The sequence below is a fragment of the Rhea pennata genome, chromosome 22 (assembly GCF_028389875.1).
Source record: "Rhea pennata isolate bPtePen1 chromosome 22, bPtePen1.pri, whole genome shotgun sequence".
NCBI classification, from domain to species: Eukaryota; Metazoa; Chordata; class Aves; order Rheiformes; family Rheidae; genus Rhea; species Rhea pennata.
Window position 1 is genome coordinate 376,191 of NC_084684.1, and position 18,414 is coordinate 394,604.

General features: G+C 64.0%; 2 protein-coding genes across 6 annotated transcripts; one reads left to right on the forward strand and one right to left on the reverse strand.

Moving 5' to 3' along the window:
* Nucleotides 1-457: 457 nt before the first annotated feature.
* Nucleotides 458-5,904, forward strand: LOC134149891 (chloride channel protein ClC-Kb-like). 5 transcript variants are annotated; one of them, XM_062593171.1, is made up of 20 exons: nucleotides 458-971; nucleotides 1,071-1,231; nucleotides 1,308-1,446; nucleotides 1,682-1,810; nucleotides 1,952-2,091; nucleotides 2,195-2,272; nucleotides 2,367-2,445; nucleotides 2,557-2,682; nucleotides 2,804-2,888; nucleotides 3,007-3,108; nucleotides 3,225-3,309; nucleotides 3,441-3,599; nucleotides 3,735-3,804; nucleotides 3,920-4,024; nucleotides 4,106-4,319; nucleotides 4,432-4,565; nucleotides 4,674-4,744; nucleotides 4,891-4,968; nucleotides 5,075-5,161; nucleotides 5,278-5,399. In XM_062593171.1, exons 1-20 carry the CDS (start codon nucleotides 755-757, stop codon nucleotides 5,314-5,316), a joined length of 2,298 nt encoding a protein of 765 aa, XP_062449155.1. In that variant the 5' UTR covers nucleotides 458-754; the 3' UTR covers nucleotides 5,317-5,399. The 5 variants fall into 5 exon arrangements, with proteins under 5 accessions (XP_062449155.1, XP_062449154.1, XP_062449158.1 ...); XM_062593170.1 differs by lacking the exon at nucleotides 4,432-4,565 and having other exon boundaries at nucleotides 5,278-5,904; XM_062593174.1 differs by lacking the exon at nucleotides 4,432-4,565 and having other exon boundaries at nucleotides 899-971; nucleotides 1,318-1,446; nucleotides 5,278-5,904.
* EPHA2 (EPH receptor A2) lies at nucleotides 5,805-18,131 on the reverse strand. The gene is given in 18 exon segments (XM_062593179.1): nucleotides 5,805-6,884; nucleotides 7,467-7,622; nucleotides 7,729-7,922; nucleotides 8,895-9,044; nucleotides 9,117-9,326; nucleotides 9,433-9,494; nucleotides 9,648-9,830; nucleotides 9,960-10,085; nucleotides 10,180-10,235; nucleotides 10,889-10,988; nucleotides 11,133-11,292; nucleotides 12,377-12,501; nucleotides 13,209-13,547; nucleotides 14,025-14,168; nucleotides 14,171-14,179; nucleotides 14,360-15,035; nucleotides 15,180-15,247; nucleotides 18,013-18,131. Coding segments are annotated over 18 exon segments (2,934 nt in total). The 5' UTR covers nucleotides 18,083-18,131; the 3' UTR covers nucleotides 5,805-6,778.
* Between the last annotated feature and the right edge of the window lie 283 nt (nucleotides 18,132-18,414).

The following is an 18,414-nucleotide window of genomic DNA, read 5'->3' on the forward strand; positions in this document are numbered from 1 at the left end:
TGGGGGCTGAGACTGCAGGCAAGGAGCATGGGGATGAGATTGCGGGCTGGGAGTGTGGGGCTGAGATTGCAGGCGAGGAGTGTGGGGCTGGGAGTGTGGGGCTGAGATTGCAGGCGAGGAGTGTGGGGCTGAGATCAGGGGGCTGGGAGTGTGGGGCTGAGATTGCGGGCTTGGGATTGGGGGACTGGGAATGTGGGGCTGAGACTGCGGGAGAGGAGTGTGGGGCTGGGAGTGTGGGGCTGAGATCGGGGGCTGAGACTGCAGGCGAGGAGTGTGGGGATGAGATTGCGGGCTGGGAGTGTGGGGCTGAGACGGCGCACGGCGCCAGGGCTGGGGCGGCCGAGCGGCTCGGCCGAGCCGCGCACCATGTAAGGCTTCATCCCCCCCCGGGGCCGCGGCGCGAGGCCGGCCGACCCGCCGGGGCGGCCCTGCCAAAACGCGCGCCGCGCCGGGCTGGCCCGCGGCCCGGCCACGCGCCTGGCCCGGCGCCTCCGCCGGAGCAGCGCCGGCGGCGTGGAGGGATGTAACGGGAGCTTGAAAAAACACGATGCTGAGTAACCGCCGCCGGCGCCTGAGTCACCGGCCGCCGGGCCGCGGCCCCTTGCCCGCCACGGGCGCTTTCGGGCCGCCTCGCCCGAGCGGCTCGGCGCCGAGGCGAGGGAGGGGGCTGGATCCCTCCGGCCTAACTAGCCGAGGCGCCTCGTGCTCGGCCCCGCGGTGATTTCCGCTGCCTTCCTCGGGATCCCTCCGGAGGATGAGAGCGGCGGGTGCCAGCGCTCGCCGTGGCCGGCACGGGGCAGGGAAAAAAAAAAAAGCCAAATCCACCCTCCCTCGCGCGCTCCGGCCGGCTCCGGCCCGCAGCGGGTCTGGCCGACTCGTCAAGGTCGTTTTTAATGAGGTTGCGGCTGGGGCGGGCGCGCAGCAGAGAGGCTGGCAGCGGAGGTGGCTGCGCCGCCAGCAACCCCGGCAAGGTGAGTCCCGGCCTCACCGGGCAGGGGAAAGTCGCTGCCTCCCCCCACTGCCGCCACCCCAAGCGCCTTCAAACCCGCCTCACCGGCGATGGTTGATAGCGCCGGAGACACGGAGCTCTGCCCAGCCGCTCCCGCCGAGCCGGGCATGGAGCCCACAACCGGCGCCGACAGGCTGCGGGAGGAAGAGGAGGCGACGGAGAGGGTGCTGCTGTCGGAGAAAAGCTGGCAATCCTGCCCCAAAGCCCGGAGGCGGCTCCGAGGTGAGAGCCACCTCGGCGGGTCACTCGGCTTCCCGTGGGTCGCCTCAGCTGACGGGGGCTCGCTGGTGACGCCCAGCGCCCCGCAGGGTGCCTGGAGCTGGTGCGAAGGCAGCTCTTCCGCGTCGGCGAGGACTGGTACTTCCTCTTCGTTCTGGGCGTCCTCATGGCCATGATCAGCTTCATGACGGACCTCATCGTCTCCAGGCTCTACGAGGGTAACACCAGGAGAGGGGTGGTGGGCACCGAACTGGTGTCATCAGGGCTCCGGCGCTCTTGGGGCACCCCGGCGTCGCTCCAGGGCTTGATCCTGGTGGGAAAAAGTGGCCATCTCATGGGTCTGCTGGTGAGATAGGGATGCTGGAGGACCTCCTTGGCAGGGAGAAGAGATGCTCAGCCACGGCGTGTTCGCGGCGGGTCCTTTCCCTTCCCCTCCTGGCTCTTCTTTTTTAGCCCACCGCTGGCTTTACCGCGAGATCGGTGACTATATGGTGCTCAAATACCTTTCGTGGACCATGTACCCAGTGGCCCTGGCAGCCTTCTCCACTGGCTTCTCGCAGAGCGTCACGCCGCACTCGGGAGGTGAGCGCTGGCCGTGGGACCGTCCTCTGCTTCACCAGCATCTGAGCTGCGCCAGATCCCCAAAACCACGGGGAGACGCACTCAAGCGCAGGAGAGAGGCCACCGCAGCCGTGCCGTCCGGCTTATTTATGTTGTCCCCAGGCTCTGGCATCCCTGAGCTCAAGACCATCCTCTCGGGGGTCATGCTGGAGGACTACCTGGCCATCAAGAACTTCGGTGCGAAGGTGGTGGGGCTCATCTGCACCCTAGCCTGCGGCAGCACCGTTTTCCTGGGCAAAGTGGTGAGCAAAGCCGGCGGTGAATTCGGTATTGCTCCTGTCCCCTGGGAGGAGGAGGAGGAGGAGAAGGGATGGAGGAACCTGACTTAACGGCGCCGCTCCCCAGGGCCCCTACGTCCACCTCTCCGCCATGGCGGCGGCGTATCTGGGCAAGATGCGGACATCGGCGACCAAGGAGTATGAGGTGAGGTTGCTGGCTTTATCCCCATTCCTCCCACCTCTCCAACCCCTTCCTGCCTCTCCGGCTCCAAATCGGCTCCCGGCCGGCTCCTCCGCAGGACAAGTTCAAGCAGAACGAGATGCTGGTGGCGGCCCAGGCAGTCGGGGTGGCCACAGTTTTCGGGGCGCCCATCAGCGGTGAGAGTGCGGCGCCCGCATCCAGCGGCGCCAACGGGGAGTTTTAATTTAATTAATTCATTAATTTTTTTTTTCCTCCTCCCTCCAACCTTGTTTCTCGCCGGCACCCAGGGGTGCTCTTCAGCGTCGAGGTGATGTCGTCCCACTTCGCGGTGCGGGATTACTGGCGTGGCTTCTTCGCCGCCACCTGCGGCGCCTTCATGTTTCGCCTCCTCGCCGTCTTCAACAGCGAGCAAGGTGACGGCGGGAGCATGGGAACGGCGCCGGCCGGGACGGGGGGGTGGCCCACGGGAACGCCGGCACCAGCCCGGTTCCGGGGATGCCTCCACGTGCCCTTCGGACTCCTTCCTCCTCGCAGAAACCATCGTGGCCCTCTTTAAGACCGACCTCAAGGTGGATTTCCCCTTCGATCTCCCGGAGACCTTCTTCTTCATCGCCTTGGGGTGAGGTCCAGCGGCGGGAAACTTTATTATTTTATTTATTTATTTTTCCTGGCGTGGTCCCGGGGCTGTTTTGACGTCCCCAAACGGGCATCCAAGTTGTCCCCTCTCTTTTGAGCAGGGTCGCCTGCGGGGTTATCGCCTGCGCCTACCTCTTCTGCCAGCGCTGGCTGCTGGGCTACGTCCAGGAGAACAAGCTCACGGCCAAGCTGCTGGCCACGGAGTAGGCGTTTTGGCGGTGGGGAGGGGGGTGAGGGGGGGACGAACCGGGATGAACGGGTTCAACTGGGAGCGGGGCGTCCCCGAGGAGCCCCAGCCATGCGTCCTGTCGCCCCGCAGCAAGCCTGTCTACACGGTCCTGGTGGTGCTGCTGCTCGCCTCCATCACCTTCCCGCCCAGTTTGGGGCAGTTCATGGCGTCCAGGGTAAGCACGGGGCTGGAGTTTGTTTTTTTTTTTTTTTTTTTTTTTGGTGGGATGGTTTCTCTCCTCTGCAGGGCTCCAGCGGCTGAGGTCCGTCCATCCGTCTGTCTGTCTGTCCGTCCGTCCGTTTGCAGCTCACCATGAAGGAGTACCTGGTCTCGCTCTTCGACAACGGCACGTGGGGCGAGCTGGCGCGCAACACGTCGCCCGGTGAGCCCCGGCACCTCTGGCAGGAGTGGTGCCACCCCTCCGTGCCCTTCTTCGGCACCTTGGCCTTCTTCTTGCTCATGAAGGTAGCAGCCACCTGGGCTCCTCCGCCCCTCCCCCCCCCCAATCCATCCTCTCCCCATCTCCATCCTGCCCCCATGCAAAACGGGGCGGGAAGGTGACGCTTTCTCCCCCGCCGCCACCGCTCACCCTCCCTCCAGTTTTGGATGCTGATCTTGGCCACCACCTTGCCGCTGCCCGCCGGCTACTTCATGCCCGTCTTCGTGTACGGTGAGCAGCGGTGGGAAGGACGGGAGCCACCGGCCGCTCAGCGCCGCGGGCCGGCTGGCCGGCCATCTGTCCATCCATCCATCTGGCCGGCCAGCCATCCGTCCCCGTTTTGCAGGAGCTGCCGTGGGGCGCCTGGCGGGCGAGACGGTGGCGGCACTCTTCCCCCGGGGCGTCAGCGTGGAGGGCAGCGCTGTGGTTCCCTGCGGCTACGCGCTGGCTGGTAAGCGAGCCAAAAAAATAATAATAATTAATAATAGTTTAAAAAAATATATTTTTTAATTATTTTTTTCGGATGCTGCAGGAGCGGCGGCGTTCTCTGGCGCCGTCACGCATTCGCTGTCCACGGCGCTGCTGGTGTGCGAGGCCACGGGCCAGCTGGCCCACGCACTGCCCGTCACGCTGGCCGTGCTGGCCGCCAACGGCGTGGCCCAGAAGTGGCAACCGTCCTTCTACGCCGGCACCATCCTCGTCAAGAAGCTGCCCTACCTGCCGCCCATCCGCAGCCGCCACTTGGCGTAAGGGTGTTTTTTTTTTTTTTTTTTGGGGGGGGGGGGGGGTGCTTTCACTTTTTTTTTTTTAATGTTTTAGGGTTTAATTTTTTCCCCCCACCTCCCCACCCCATGCTAGCTCCTACCGGGTGCTGGCAGAGGAGTTCATGGAGCGCCGCGTGGTGTCCGTGGCCAAGGCGGCTGGCTTCGCCGAGGTGCTGGCGGCGCTGGCAGCAGCCAGCGACGCTGACTTCCCCGTGGTGGAGAGCGCGGGTAGAGCTGGGCGCCACCGGGTCCCCGAATCCTGCCCCCCCCCCCCCGCCAGGAGGGGGGGGACATCGCCCACCCACCCACCCTTACCCATCCCCATCCCCTTTGCAGCATCACCCACGCTGGTGGGGACCGTGAGCCGCGCCGAGCTGGTGGCCTTCCTGCAGGGCTGCAGCGACGGGGTGAGTTGGGCAAAGCTGGGCTTCCCCCCCCCCAAAAAAAAAAAAAGAAAAATTTTCCCTCTTGCTTTTGCCGGGCTTTTTCCCAGTGTCACCCCCCCCAAAAAAAAAAAAAAGAAAAAAGAAAAAACTGCATCACCCTCTTGCAGCCGGAGGGGACGGTGGGGGACAACTGCGCCATCGAGCCCGTCATGCTGCAGCTCTCGCCGCAGACCTCGCTGCACCAGGTAGCGGCCGTGGTGGGTGGGGGGACTGGGGGAGGGGGGGGGCACAGGATTTGGGGACAGGGCCAGACTGTGTCCGCACGTCCGTCTGTCTGTGCATCCCCGGCAGGCTCACCACCTCTTCGAGCTGCTGAAGCTGCAGCGCCTCTTCGTCACCCGCTTCGGGGTGCTGGCGGGAGCGGTGACGCGGGTCGAGGTGAGGATGGGGGGGGGGGGGGGGGGGCGCGCAGGGGTGGCGGTGATGGGGCGGGTGGGGGGGACACGCCGGGGACGCGCAGTGCGCCGGCTCCGTCCGCTCCTTCCCTCTTCCAGCTGCGGAGAGCCATCGAGGAGCTCGCCAATCCCAAGTGACGCCGCTCATCGTCACTGCCATCGTCACCACCGCCATCACCACCACCATCATCATCACCACCACCATCATCATCATCCCGGAAAAAAAAATGCCCAGGAGCACCCCGAATCCCACCAAGCTGCACAGTGGCAAAGGGACCCAGGCGTCCGGGCCGCTCCTTGTCTTGCCCCCCTCCCCAGGGTTTTAAAGGCTCAAACTATCCATTTTTGGCCCTGAGCCGGAGCCGCTGACTCATCCGCTTTCTTCCCGAGTTTTCCTCCTCCCAGTTATTTTCTGCCCCCCCCACGATGAGCCGGCTCCTGGTCCGGTTTTGTGGGAGCAACAGCAGTAATAATAATAATAAAATTTCATTGGGGGAAAAAAAATCGTTCTTTTTTTCCACCCCTCCTCGTGTTGCCGGTGCAGATCTGTCGGAAAAAAAGCTGGATAAACCCCCTCCGCTGGCGCTTTTCCCAGCTGCAGCATCCCGAAACTCCGCTCCCAGGTTGGGAAAAGCCCGCCCAGTTTGGGCAGCAATCTCCACCAGTCACTCTGCTGCAGCAAGGAGCTGGGGGGAGAGGGAGCAGGATTTTTTTTTTTTTTTTTTTTTTTTAGAAAAAAACAGGCAATTTTATTAAAATCAACCTCACAAAAGTACATCTGTTAAACCACTTGGTGGTGGGAGGGGAGGATGATCCCAGCGACGTTTTGTTGTTGGTTCCCCCCCCCCCACACACACACTTTGGTGATGGTGAAAAATCTGGCAAGATTGATTACTCTCAATAAATATAAAAAAAATATAATAAATTATGGGTTTTTTAAAAAAAATAGAGGAAAAAGGGAACACTAGCAGAATAGCAGACAGCTTTAAGGTGTGGGGGGGAAAGGAATAAAGAGCAGGATTGTGGCATGGCACAGACAGAATAAATAGAGGAGACAAAAGGAGAAGCCAGGCTGGGGGCAAAGCCCTGGCACTGGGCAGAGAAAAACGAAGGGGGAAGAAACAAAACAAAACAAAACAAAAAAAAACAACAAAAAAGAAAAATTAGAGAAAAAGAAGGGGGAGAAATCCCCCCAAACTAGTAAGAGCAGTGCCTGGCCCACACGAGGCACTTTTAAATTAAAATATAGGGAAACCGGCCGCCCAGAGATTTAAGAAATATATATATATATATATATAAAAAAACTGTTTTATCCTGGCGGCCGGCGCCCGCGTTTGAAATTTTAACTTTTTTTTTTCACCCGGGATGGGATGGGGGGGGGTTGGGGGAGGGTCTCACCCATTTCATCCCCCCCTCCCCGCCCCATCCCATCCTGCTTTGCGGAGGAGCGGCGCCCAGCGGGGGCCGGCAGCTCCCATCAATAAAAATAGCGATATTAAAAAAAAAAAAACTAATAATTATAGAAATAATAAATAAGGGGGCTCGGCGGCGGCCGGGCGCCCTTCGTCGCTCCGCGTGGAGGGTTTCGGGGTGGGGGGGCTCAGCCGGGGCAGCCGCCGGTGCCGAGCTGCTCCTTCAGCCCCAGCAGGCTGTAGGCGATGCGTTTCTGGTGGCCCGGCAGGCGCACGCCAATTCGCTTGATGTCCCTGGGAAAGGAGGGTGGTGGTGGTGGTGGTGGAGGAACGATGGGGACGGGTTGGTCCCCAGCATCACTTTGGGGACAGCTTGGTCCTGAGCATCTCTTGGGGATGGGTTGGTCCCCAGCAGCCCTTGGAGATGGGTTGGTCTCCAGCAGCCCCTGGGGGACGGCTTGGTCCCCCAGTATCACCTTGGGGACGGCTTGGTCCTGAGCATCCCTTGGGGACAGGTTGGTCTCCAGCAGCCCATGGGGACGGGTTGGTCCCCGCTATCACCTCAGGGAGAACTTGGTCCCCAGCATCCCTTGGGGAAGGTTGGTCCCCAGCATCACTTCAGGGATGGCTTGGTCCCCACCATCTCCTCGGGGATGGTTTGGTCCTGAGCATCCCCTGGGGACGGGGTGGTCCCCAGCATCACCTTGGGGACAGCTTGGTCCCCAGCATCCCTCAGGGCCAATCCAGCCCCCCCCCCCCCGCATCCCTCGGGGACGATCCGATCCCCCACCCGCCACGCTCCCCATGGGGGACAGGCACCGTGCCGAGGTGGAGGGGGCACCTCGGCGGTGGCAGGGGGGGACCGCGGCAACTTACTCGCTGCTCATGGTCACCACCTTCTCCACGGTGGTGTAGCCGGAGGCGCGGAAGTGCTCGGCGTACTGTGGCATCCGGATGGATTCGAGCCACTCACCGACGGAGCGGAAGGGCAGGCGCTCAGCACCGCCGGTGCTGGGCAGCCGGATGGAGACCCTGCGGGCGGGCGAACACTGCTGCCTCCGGTCCCGCCGTTTAGCGGGGAAGGAGGCAGAGGAGGAAGGAGGAGGAACCACGCAAAACCACCGGCCGGGGCGCTCACCGTGGGTCGAAGTCCGCCAGGGTCCGGAGGGAGTCGGGCGCCCGGAGGAGCTTGTCGAGGACGCCGACGATGTCGGCGAACTTGGGCCGCCGGCTCCGCTCCTGCTGCCAGCACTGCAGCATGAGCTGGTAGACGGCGGCGGGGCAGTCGAGCGGCGCCGGCAGGCGGAAGCCCTCGTTGATGGCTTTCATGACCTAGGCATGGGACACGGCGGGGAGGGAGGGCGTTGAGCGCCGCCGGGCGAGCGCCGGCCCCCGATGGGGACGGCAATGTGCAACGGGGTTGGTGGCAGTGCAACAAGGATGGTGATGTGCAACGGGGCTGGTGGCGGTGCAACGGGGACGGTGACGTGCAACGGGGCTGGTGGTGGTCCAACAGGGATGGTGACACACAACGGGGCCAGTGGCAGTACAACGGGGATGGTGACGTGCAATGGGGCTGGTGGTGCAACGGGGCTGGTGGCGGTGCAACGGGGACGGTGACACGCAATGGGGCTGGTGGTGGTGCAAGGGGGACAGTGATGTGCAACGGGGTTGTTGGTGGTGCAAGGCACATGGTGACATGCAATAGGGCTGGTGGCAGTGCAAGGGGCACGGTGACATGCAATGGGGTTGTTGGTGGTGCAAGGGGCACGGTGACATGCAATGGGGCTGGTGGTGGTGCAACAGGGACGGTGAGACGCAACGGGGCTGGGGGCAGTGCAACAGGGACGGTGACATGCAGTGGGGCTGGTGGCGGTTCAACGGGGACGGTGACACGCAGTGGGGCTGGTGGCAGTGCAATGGGGCCGGTGATGTGCAGTGGGGCTGGTGGCGGTGCAAGGGGCACAGTGACATGCGGTGGGGCTGGTGGCGGTGCAATGGGGCCAGTGACATGCAACGGAGATGGTGGCAGAAGGGCAACGGGACCAGCAGCGGTGCGACGCGGCCATCAATGAGGCGGCGGGGCTGGCGGCGGTGCAACGGGGCTCGTGGCAGGAGGCCAACGTGGGCAACAGTGACGCAGCGGGGACGGTGACACGCAGCGGGGACGGTGGCAGAAGGTCAGCGGGGCCCAGCAGCGGTGCAACTCGGCCACCGGTGGTGCGACGGGGACAGTGACGGGCAATGGAGCCGGCGGTGGTGCAAAGGGGCCCTCCCGTCGCGGTGAGGACAACCACGGCTCACCTCGTGGTTGGAGAGCTCCCAGTAGGGCCGCTCGCCGTAGGACATCACCTCCCACATGACGATGCCGTAGCTCCAGACGTCGCTGGCCGAGGTGAACTTGCGGTAGGAGATGGCCTCCGGCGCCGTCCAACGGATGGGGATCTTCCCTCCCTGCGGAGACGAGCGGGGGCTCAGTGGGGACCTCGGCGGCACGCGGGGGTCCACTCGGCCCGGCGTACTCACGCTGGTGGTGTAGGTGGCCTCAGCATCATCCTCCAGCACCCGCGAGAGCCCAAAATCGGACACTTTGCAGACCAGCTGCCCGTTGACCAAGATGTTACGGGCCGCCAGGTCCCGGTGGACGTAGTTCATGCCCGAAAGGTATTTCATGCCGGCCGCGATGCCCCGCAGCATGTCCACCAGCTGCCCGGCGCCAAACTCCCCGTCCTTCTCCTACGGGGCCAAAAATTAATAAATCATAAAATAAAATAAAATAAAACCGGAAATCAAACCGGCGGCTCGAGCCCGGGCGGTTTTCCAGCCGTCACGTGGCGCCTACCCGTAGGAACGTGTCCAGGGCGCCGTTCTCCATGTACTCTGTGATGATCATGAAGGGCTTGTCTGGAGGAGGTCAGGTAAAAAAAAAACACGACAGAAAAAAATAAAAAAAAAAAGAGTCAAAACGGGTTCCTGAGTGAGCGAAACGCAAATTTCCCCCCCCCAACCAGGGAGGGGGGCGTGATGTCGGCTTCGGGGCTCGGAGGGGCCACTCACGCTTGGAGACCACCCCCTCGAGACGGATGACGTGGCGGTGGCAGAACTGGCCCATGATGGCGGCCTCGCCGAGGAAGTCCAGGCGCTGCTTCTCGGTGGAGGCCGCCTTCAAGGTCTTGATGGCCACGGGCACGTCCTTCTTGCCGCGCTTCAGCACGCCCTTGTAGACCTCGCCGAACTCGCCTGCGCCGGGCCGGGAGCGGGGGGAAAACCAAGAGGGTGACAGGTAGGATGGGGTTTCCCCCTCCAATTTGTTTTTTTCCACCCGTTTTGGGGTTTTTTCCCCCTCTCCTTTTCATCCCAGGAACCCACCAGCACCGATGACCTTCTGGCGGGTGACCAAGGCGGGATGGATCTCGGTGGCGAACTTGAGCACGGCCCGGTTGGGGTCCTCGTAGGTGTGCGGGTCCACGTAGGTCTTCAGCGGCCGGAGCTGGTCTACGGAGAGGGAGGGGGGAAAAAAATGGGAATGGGAATGGGCAGGAACGGGCGTCCCCGTCCGTCCGTCTGTCCGTCCGGCCCCGGTGCTCACCCGCCTCGGAGAAGCAGACTTCGGCATCGGGTCGGTGCGGGTGCGAGCTCCTCTTCCTGCGCGGGGAGAAATTCGGCTCGGAGCGGGAGGCTCCCGGCGGAGGTTCCCGCGGCGGCGCCTCCCCGTTTTGCACCAGGGAAAAAAAAAAAAAAAACTTTTCCTCTTCCCCCCCCCCCCCGCTTTTTTTCTCCCCTCTTTTTTTCTTTTCTTCTTTCCTCTTTTTTTCCTTTTCTCTTTTTCTTTCCTCTTTTCCTTTTTTCCTCTCTTTTTCCTCTTTTCCCCCTTTCCCCCTCTCTTTTTCCCTCTTTTTCCCCTCTCCCCCCTCTTTTTTCCCTTTCCCCCCTTATTTTACCCACCTTTCTTTTCCCTCTTTTTTCCCTTTTCCCACTTTTTTCCCATCTTTTCCCCCTTCCCCCCTTCCCCTCTTTTTCCCCCTTCCCTCCTTTTTCCCCCTTTTCCCCCTTTCTTTTCCCTCTTTTTCCCCCTTCCCCTTTTCCCTTTCCCCCCTCTTTATTCCCCTCCCCCCCTTCCCCCTCTTTTCCCCCCTTTTTTCTTTTTTCCCCTTCTCCCCTTTTCTTCTCTCCCCTCTTTTCACCCCTCTTTTTTCCCCCTTTTTCCCTCCCCTCCTTTCCCCCCTCTTCACCCCCCTTTTCCCTCCTCTTTTTCTCCCCCCTCTCCCCCCCCCGTTTCCCGGGAAAGCCGACCCCACCTGCAGAACACGTAGAGGACGGCGCCCAGCAGGACGATGACGACGAGGACGCCGGCGACGGAGCCGCTGATGGCGGCGGCGGAGACCGCGTCCTCGGAGCCTGCCGGGGCAGGGGGGGAGACGGACAGATGGACGGACGCTCGGAGGCGGCTCCCCAAAATCCCCCGGAAAAGGGGGTTTGGATGTTTTTTTTTTTTTTTTTGGGGGGGGGGGGGATTTTGCGGACCCTGCAGCCCGTCCTCACCCTCGGGGAGGGTCTCGAACTCGTGCTGGGGGCTGTAGGCGCCCTGGCCGTCGCGGGTGAGCGCCTGCACCCGCACCACGTACGCCGTGCCGGGCGCCAGCTTGCCGAGGGTGACAGCGGCGGTGTCGCAGCGCAGCACCGAGTAGCTGTTCTCGTCCGCCTGCGGCGGCGCGGAGCGGAGGAGCGAGCGCCCCGGTGAGCCGGGCTGAGACCGGCGCGCTCGTGACACGTGCGTGACGCGTGCGTGTGTGTGTGTGCCCGGGCTGAGACTGGCAGGCTCATGACACGCACATGTGTGTGCCCAGGCTGAGACCAGCGCGCTCGTGACACGCATGTGGCTGGGCTGAGACCTGGCACGCCCGTGACACGTGTGGCTGGGCTCAGACCAGGGGGCGCTCGTGACACACACACATGGCCACGCTGAGACCGGGGGGGACGCTCGTGACACGCGCGTGGGGCCGGACTGAGACCAGGGGGTGCTCATGACACACGCGTGGGGCCAGGCCGGGGCGCACTCGTGACACGCGCGTGGGGCCAGGCTGGGACAGGGGGCGCTCACGACACACGCGTGGGGATGGACTGAGACTGGGCACACTTGTGACATGCACGTGGGGCTGGGTTGGGACCCAGCGCACTCGTGACACGCACGTGGGGCTGGGCTGGGACACAGCGCGCTCGTGACACCTGCATGTGGGGCCAGGCCAGAGCGCGCTCATGACATGTGCGTGGGGCCGGGCTGAGACCCAGTCTGCTCATGACATGCGTGTGGGGCCAGGCTGGGGTGCGCTCGTGACACACGCGTGGGGCCGGGCTGAGACCGGGGGCACTCATGACACGCGTGCGTGGGGCCAGGCTGAGATCGGAGGGTGCTCGTGACACACGCATGGGGCCGGGCTGAGACTGGGGGCACTCGTGACACGCATGTCTGGGGCCAGGCTGAGACTGGGGGGGTGCTTGTGACACATGCGTGGGGCTGGGCTGAAACCCGTCGCACTCATGACATGTGTGTGGGGCCGGGCTGGGACCGGGCATGCTCGTGACACGCGTGCGTGCAGCTGGGCTGAGACCCGTCGCACTCGTGACACGTGTGTGGGGCCGGGCTGGGACTGGGGGCGCTCGTGACACACGCATGGGGCCGGGCTGGGACCTGGCGCGCTCATGACACATGCATGCAGCTGGGCTGAGACCTGTCGCACTCGTGACGCACGCATGGGGCCGGGCCGGGGCGCGCGCGGCTCCGCTACCTTCTTGCTGTAGGTGACCTCGTACTTCCAGACGCGCGGGCGCTGCCGCGGCGCCACGCTCCAGGCCAGCGCCAGGCTCGTGGCCGTGCGCCCCACGAGGCTCAGCGCCGTCACCCGCGGCGGCTCTGCACGGGGACCGGGGGCGGCCGTCAGCCCCGACGCCGCGGTGATGGGTGCGGGGGGGGGGGGGGGGAAACAGGACCCGCAGCAGCTCTGTGCGGGGACCAGGGAGGGGCCAGGGGAGCCATCAGCCTCGACACCAGGGTGATGGGCACGGGGGGGGGGGGGTCACCAGCGGCAGCTCTGTGCAGACAGGTGGGAGTCATCAGCCCTGACGCCAGGGTGATGGGCACGGGGTGGGGAGGGGACAGGACCCACAGTGGCTCTGCGCAGGGAGGTGGGAGCTGTCAGACCCAACGCCGGGGTGATGGGCGCAGAGGGGTGGGGATGGGGGGGACAGGACACGCGGCGGCGCTGTGCGGGGAGCCGGGAGCCATCAGCCCCGACACCAGGGTGATGGGCACGGGGTTGGGGGGGACCCATGGCAGCACTGCGCGGGGGGGAGGAGCCGTCAGCCCCGACACTGGGGTGATGGGCATGTGCTTGGAGGGACGGACCCGCAGTGGCTCTGAGCGGGGATGTGGAAGCCGTCAGCCCCGAGGCCGGGGTGACGGGCACGGGGGGGAGGGGGCGAACGGGACCTGTGGCAGCTCTGCGCAGGGAGGGGGGAGCTGTCATCCCCGACGCCAGGGCGATGGGCACGAGGTGGGGGGAGAGGAGGGCGGCGGGGGGTGGGGGGAGGCCAGCACCCACCGCGCCGGCGGCACCTTACCCGTCTGGTTGACGCTGATGGTGGCGGTGGCGACGCTGCGGCGGGCGCTGAAGGTGGAGACGCCGTTGCGGGCCTCCACGGCGAAGGTGTAGGCGACGTGGGGCTCGAGGCCGGCGACGGTGAGCGCCGTGGCCTGCAGCGCCCGCGGCGGCGCCCCGTACCGCAGGCCGCCCTCGCAGGGCCGCCCGCTGCCGCCGCCGGCGGCCTCCTCGCGCCGCTCGCAGCCCACGCTGTAGGTGACGTCGTGGCGCCCGCCGGCGTCGGCCGGCGGCTCCCAGCGCAGCTGCACCGTGGCGCCCACCGCCACGGCCGTGAGGGCCCGCGGCGCCGACGGGGGGCCTGGGGCGGGCGCCGCCGTCAGCGCCGCCGGCTGGGGCTCCCCGCGCCCGCGATTCCCCCCCTCCACGCGCCGCAATTCTCCCCGCGCCGCCGCGCCGCAATTTCCCCACGCCGCAATTTTTCCCGCCCCGCCGCGCTGCAATTTCCCTGTGCCGCAATGCCCCCCCGCTGCAATTTCCCGTGCTGCACCTCAAATTTCCCCTGCTGCAGTTTCCCCGCACCGCAAATTTTCCCTGCCCCCGACACAATTTCCCCCCACCACCACCGCGCTGCAGTTTCCCCTGCTGCAATTTTCCGTGCCGCAATTTGCCTGCGCCACAATTTTCCCCCTCACCACAATTTTCCCGCGCCTGCGCCGCAATTTTCTCACGCTGCAATTTCCCTCGCCGCAATTTTCCCGCACCTGCACCGCGATTTCCCGCACTGCAATTTCCCCCCCCCGCCACAATTTTTCCCCCGCACTGTCCGGGCACTCACGCGTGCAAGCCGAGCCGGCCGGGTCGCCGGGCGCTCGGAAGTAGCCGTCCTCGCAGGGGCAGGCGCCGGAGCCGGCGGCCGCCGGCAGCGTGTGCTCCGGGCACGGCAGGCAGCCGTCGTCCGAGGCTTCGGCTTTGAAGGTGCCGGCGGGCAGGCTGCAGGGATTGGGGGGGGGGGTGAGGCACGGCGCCCTGCCCTCCACTTTTCTGCCCTAAAATACCCACTTGGGTGGGAAACTCCACCTTGACAGAGTGATCCCCCCCCCCAAAAAAAAAAATCATGCACGTGGCACGTCACGAGTTGCTGCCCAGCCTCAGCCCGCTGCCTCCTCCTACCTTCGCAGCTCTCGCCGGCGCCTCGCCGGTAGCCGGCCCGGCACTCGCAGTGCCCGACGGGCACCAGCCACTCGCCGTCCGCGGTGCAGTGCAGCGTCGGGGCGGCGCCGGCGGCGGCAGCGATGACGGCGCCGGGCACGCAGGAGCCCCGCACCTCGGCCAGCGCCTGCGCCTCGCCACCGGCCACCGTCTCGGGGAAGGCGGCGAGGCCACGCAGCACGCCGGGGCACTTCTTGTAGTAGACGCGGACGGAGAGCAGGGCCACGCAGGCGCCCAGGTCCTGGAAAGCCAGGTAGAAACCTTTGCGGCTCAGCGGCCCCACGGAGCGAACCTCCACGTTGAGCTTGACGTGCCGGGCGGCGAAATCCTCCTGCCCCGTCACTTCGTCCGGGGCGATGGTATCGATCTTGCGGAAATGCCGCTTCTGGAAATTGGTGCCATAGTCGACGTCCGACTCGGCGTAGTAGAGGTTGAAGGTCTCCTTGCAGGCGCCCGAGGCGCCGGCGAAGCTGTTGCAGTCGCGGGCGGTGAACTTGAGCTCCACGAAGACGCGGCGCGCCTCGCTGCGGTAGATCCAGTTGGTGCGCAGCCAGTTCTCCTGCTCGCCCTCCAGCACGTCGCAGACCGCGTAGATGTAGATGAGCGAGTCGTTCATGACGTTCTGCAGCAGGTCCCACTGCGGGGGCGAAAAAAAATAGGGGAAAAAAAAATATAAAAATAATAAATGCTCGCGGGGTGCCGCCGCCGTCGCCCCGGCTCTTTCTCCGGTGGCGGCGGCGGCGGGGAGGACGGAGGCAGGGCGGGTGGCGTCGCCGCTTACCCCTTTGCCGTAGGGTTGGGTGAGCCAGCCCAGCTCGCCCTGGGCCTGGGCGAAGTCCAGCAGCACCACTGTGGGCAGAGAGGGCGTCACGGCGAGCGGGGACACCGGCGATGCCAGCATCGCCGGCCCCGGCACCCGCTGCTCCCGGCCCCGGCGGCCCACGGTGATTTTTTTTACCCCCCACCCCATTCCGGCCCCGGTTCTCGCACTCAGCGGCCCGCGGTGATTTTTTCACCCCCCCCCCACACACACAGCGGCTTCGAAGAAAAGGGAAACTGAGGCAGCAGCAGCGGCAGCGCATCCCAGGGGGCAGAGGGAGCTTGCGGGGGGGGGGGGGGGGGGGCGGATCCCAGTTCCCGCTGGGAGCTGGGGCAGGGAGGAAGAGGAAGGGAAGCGGTGAGGATGTCGTGTGTCCCCCCCCCCCCCCCTCCGGCCGGCTGCGCGCCGCTCTCGCTCTCCCGGCCGCCCCGTGATTCAGCCCCCAGGAATGTGCCCGGAGGCTCCCGGACGCCTGGGTTCACCCGGTGCCTGGCGCCGGGCCGGGATTTGGGGTGGGGTGGAGTGGGGCCCGGGAGGGGGAGGTGGAAGACCCCCATCATTCTGCCCCCCCCCACACACACAGAGGGGAGCTTTTTGGGGGGAGGAGAAAGCGGCTGGAGGGGGGGACCAGGAGGCGCTTGGCCCCAGCAGCCGGATCCGAGACCGTGCAAACTCGTGACGTGCCGCGGCCGGGGGCAAAGTCTAGGGCTTGTCGCAGCCGCCGGGGCCAGGAAGGACGTTACGGGCGGATATCCCGGCCTTCCTGCCCCTTGGAAATCCCCCCCCCCCGGCCCTTCACCCCCAAGCACCTCCGCCGGGCGGAAGAACCGGCACCGTCTATTCCCGGGGCCTCGGCCGGCAGCCGAGAACCGAGTTTGCGGGTTCTCTGCGCGCCCGCGTGACGCACCGGCGATGGGGAAACCGAGGCACGGGGGCCGGGCCGGGCTGGGCGCTGAGTCAGGCCGCAAACCCTGACTCAGGGGGACCCAGCCCCCGTGGGCACCCACGTTTCGGGGTTCCTTCCTTCCCCCCCCTTCCAGCCCCCAAATCACAGCAGCCTTTGGGGGCTTTGCAAAAAAATATATATATATAAATAAATTAATTAATTAATTAAAATATGTATGTATATATAATCCTGTGCTGGAGCATCATTGGAGCACCCAGTGTTCAACCCGGCTTCACTCGCACCCCACACACACACCCCCTGGGACAGGGACAGCAGGTTTTGGGGCCAATTCAGCCCGTTTCGAGTCCGGGCTACTCTCCTGTATTGCCGTCCCGACCGACTGAATCGGAATCGCAAAAGTTAAATAAATAAATAAATAAACTAAATAAAAACCAGTTTGGGGCCAGGCGGCCCCAAAACGCCAGCCGCCCGCACGAGCTCCCGAAACCACTGGCGCATAGCTCAGCTTTCTTTCTTTTTTTTTTTTTTATTTTTCCCTTCTTCTCCTTTGTTTTGTTTTGTTTTACCCTCAAAAAAAAAAAAAAAAAAAAACCCAAAATCACTATTTGCTTCAGAAATCCTTCTGCCGCTTCCCGGGTGATTATACCTCGCAGAGCCAACTATGGGAATCAGCCCCGAAATTCCTGCGCGCCGCAGCCACGTCGGGCTGGTTTGGGGGTTTAAACGAAACCGAATCCCGGTTTCTCCCCGCCGGCAGCAACGCTCAGCCGCGGCGGGGGGGATTTCTCCTCCTCCCTCCGCATTTCTCCTCGGGTTGAAAAAGCAACTAGTTATTTTGTTTTATTTTATTTTTTTTCCAAGACACCCACCAGCCTCCGTTTTATTTGCATTCGCTTGCGGTCGGAGCCGGGTTCTTTCATCCCTCGCTTTTATTTTTTGCAAGGAGGCGGATTTAAGGCCTGGCCCGGGTTTTACACCCCCAGATGCCTTTTGCATGGATTTGGGGAGGGGGGAGCGTTGGAGGGTCGTGTCCACTCCTCCCCCCCCAAACTCCGCTCCGTTTTCCACGCTGCCCCCTAAAACTCACCACTTTGAGCAAAACCGGCCCCGATTTTACCCCAAATCGCTGCTGGGGGGGGGGGGGGGAGGTTGATCAGGGGGATGCAAGGTGGAGGCTGCTTGTTTTTCCGAGCACTTTTCGGGCTTTCCTGACATTGTTCTCCGTATTCCTGGCCCCAATCCCTGGGAATTTCGCTCCACCTTGCATATTTTTTTCCTTTTTTTTTCTTTTTTTTTCTTTCTTTTTTTTTTTTTTTTTTGGCTTTCGGTGCGCTTTCCCCTTCCTCCCCCTGCGGTTTCGAGGAATGCGGCCGGGGAGGGACGGACGGACGGACCTTGCTCTTGCAAAGCGGCCCGCCGCACGGGGCCCGGTTTTTTGCAGGCGGGCGAGGAGAGCAGGATGCGGCCGCTGGTGCACGGCCGGGGGCCGCTTTGCACCCCCGCAGCCTGGAGGCAGCCACTCAAATCCCCCCCCCCTTAAAAAAAAAAAAAAAAAAAAAAAAAACTTCAAAGGGACAAGCCCCAAATTAACCCTCTCCGAACCCGACGCTTCGCAACCCCCCAAACTTTTGCAAAGCCCTAAAACTTTTCACAAAATCCCCAAAACCTTTTGCAAAACCCCCCAAACCTTTGCAAAGCCCTAAAACTTTTTGCAAAACCCCCAAAACTTTTTGCAACCCTCCCTCCAAAAAAAAGCCTTTTGCAAAGCCCCCAGCGCACCCCCCGCTTTGCCCCCAGACCCCCGACGGGCGCCGGTTTCCCCCCCACCCCGCCCCCGCCGACCCCCGGCCGCGGACGCCGCCACCCCCGGGCGCTGCCGGCTCTCACCTTCCTTGGCTCCGGTGGGGGTGGCGAGGAAGAGGAGGAAGAAGGGGAGGAAGAAGGGGAGGAAGGCCATGCGGGCGGCGCGGCGCGGCGGCTCGGCGCGCCCCGTGGCCGCGGTGAAGGGCTGCGGCGGGGCCGGCAGCGCGCCCGGCTCCTGTTCATTCATGCCCCGAGCTGATGTCAGGCGGCCCCTCCCGGGAGGAAGGCTTTCGGCGGGGCTGTTAAAGAGACAGAGCCGCTGCCCAGTGCGGCCCAGTTACGGCACTGGGAGCCCCGCCTCGGCCCGGCCCGGCCCGCCCCGTCGCCGCCGCTCCGTCTCCAGCCGGGATCTCCCGGCCCGCTGGGACTCAGCGGCACCTTCCTCTTCCTCGCCGGCCCCCCCCCCCCGGCCTCCGCGATGTCCCC

What these genes read in the sequence shown, in the direction of transcription:
- LOC134149891 (XM_062593170.1), top strand. Translation starts at nt 755, where the DNA reads ATGAGAGCGGCGGGTGCCAGCGCTCGCCGTGGCCGGCACGGGGCAGGG. An exon ending in CGTCTCCAGGCTCTACGAGG is followed by an intron (nt 1,447 to 1,681) that starts GTAACACCAGGA and finishes CTTCTTTTTTAG; the next exon opens with CCCACCGCTGGCTTTACCGC. An exon ending in GAGCGGTGACGCGGGTCGAG is followed by an intron (nt 5,162 to 5,277) that starts GTGAGGATGGGG and finishes TCCCTCTTCCAG; the next exon opens with CTGCGGAGAGCCATCGAGGA.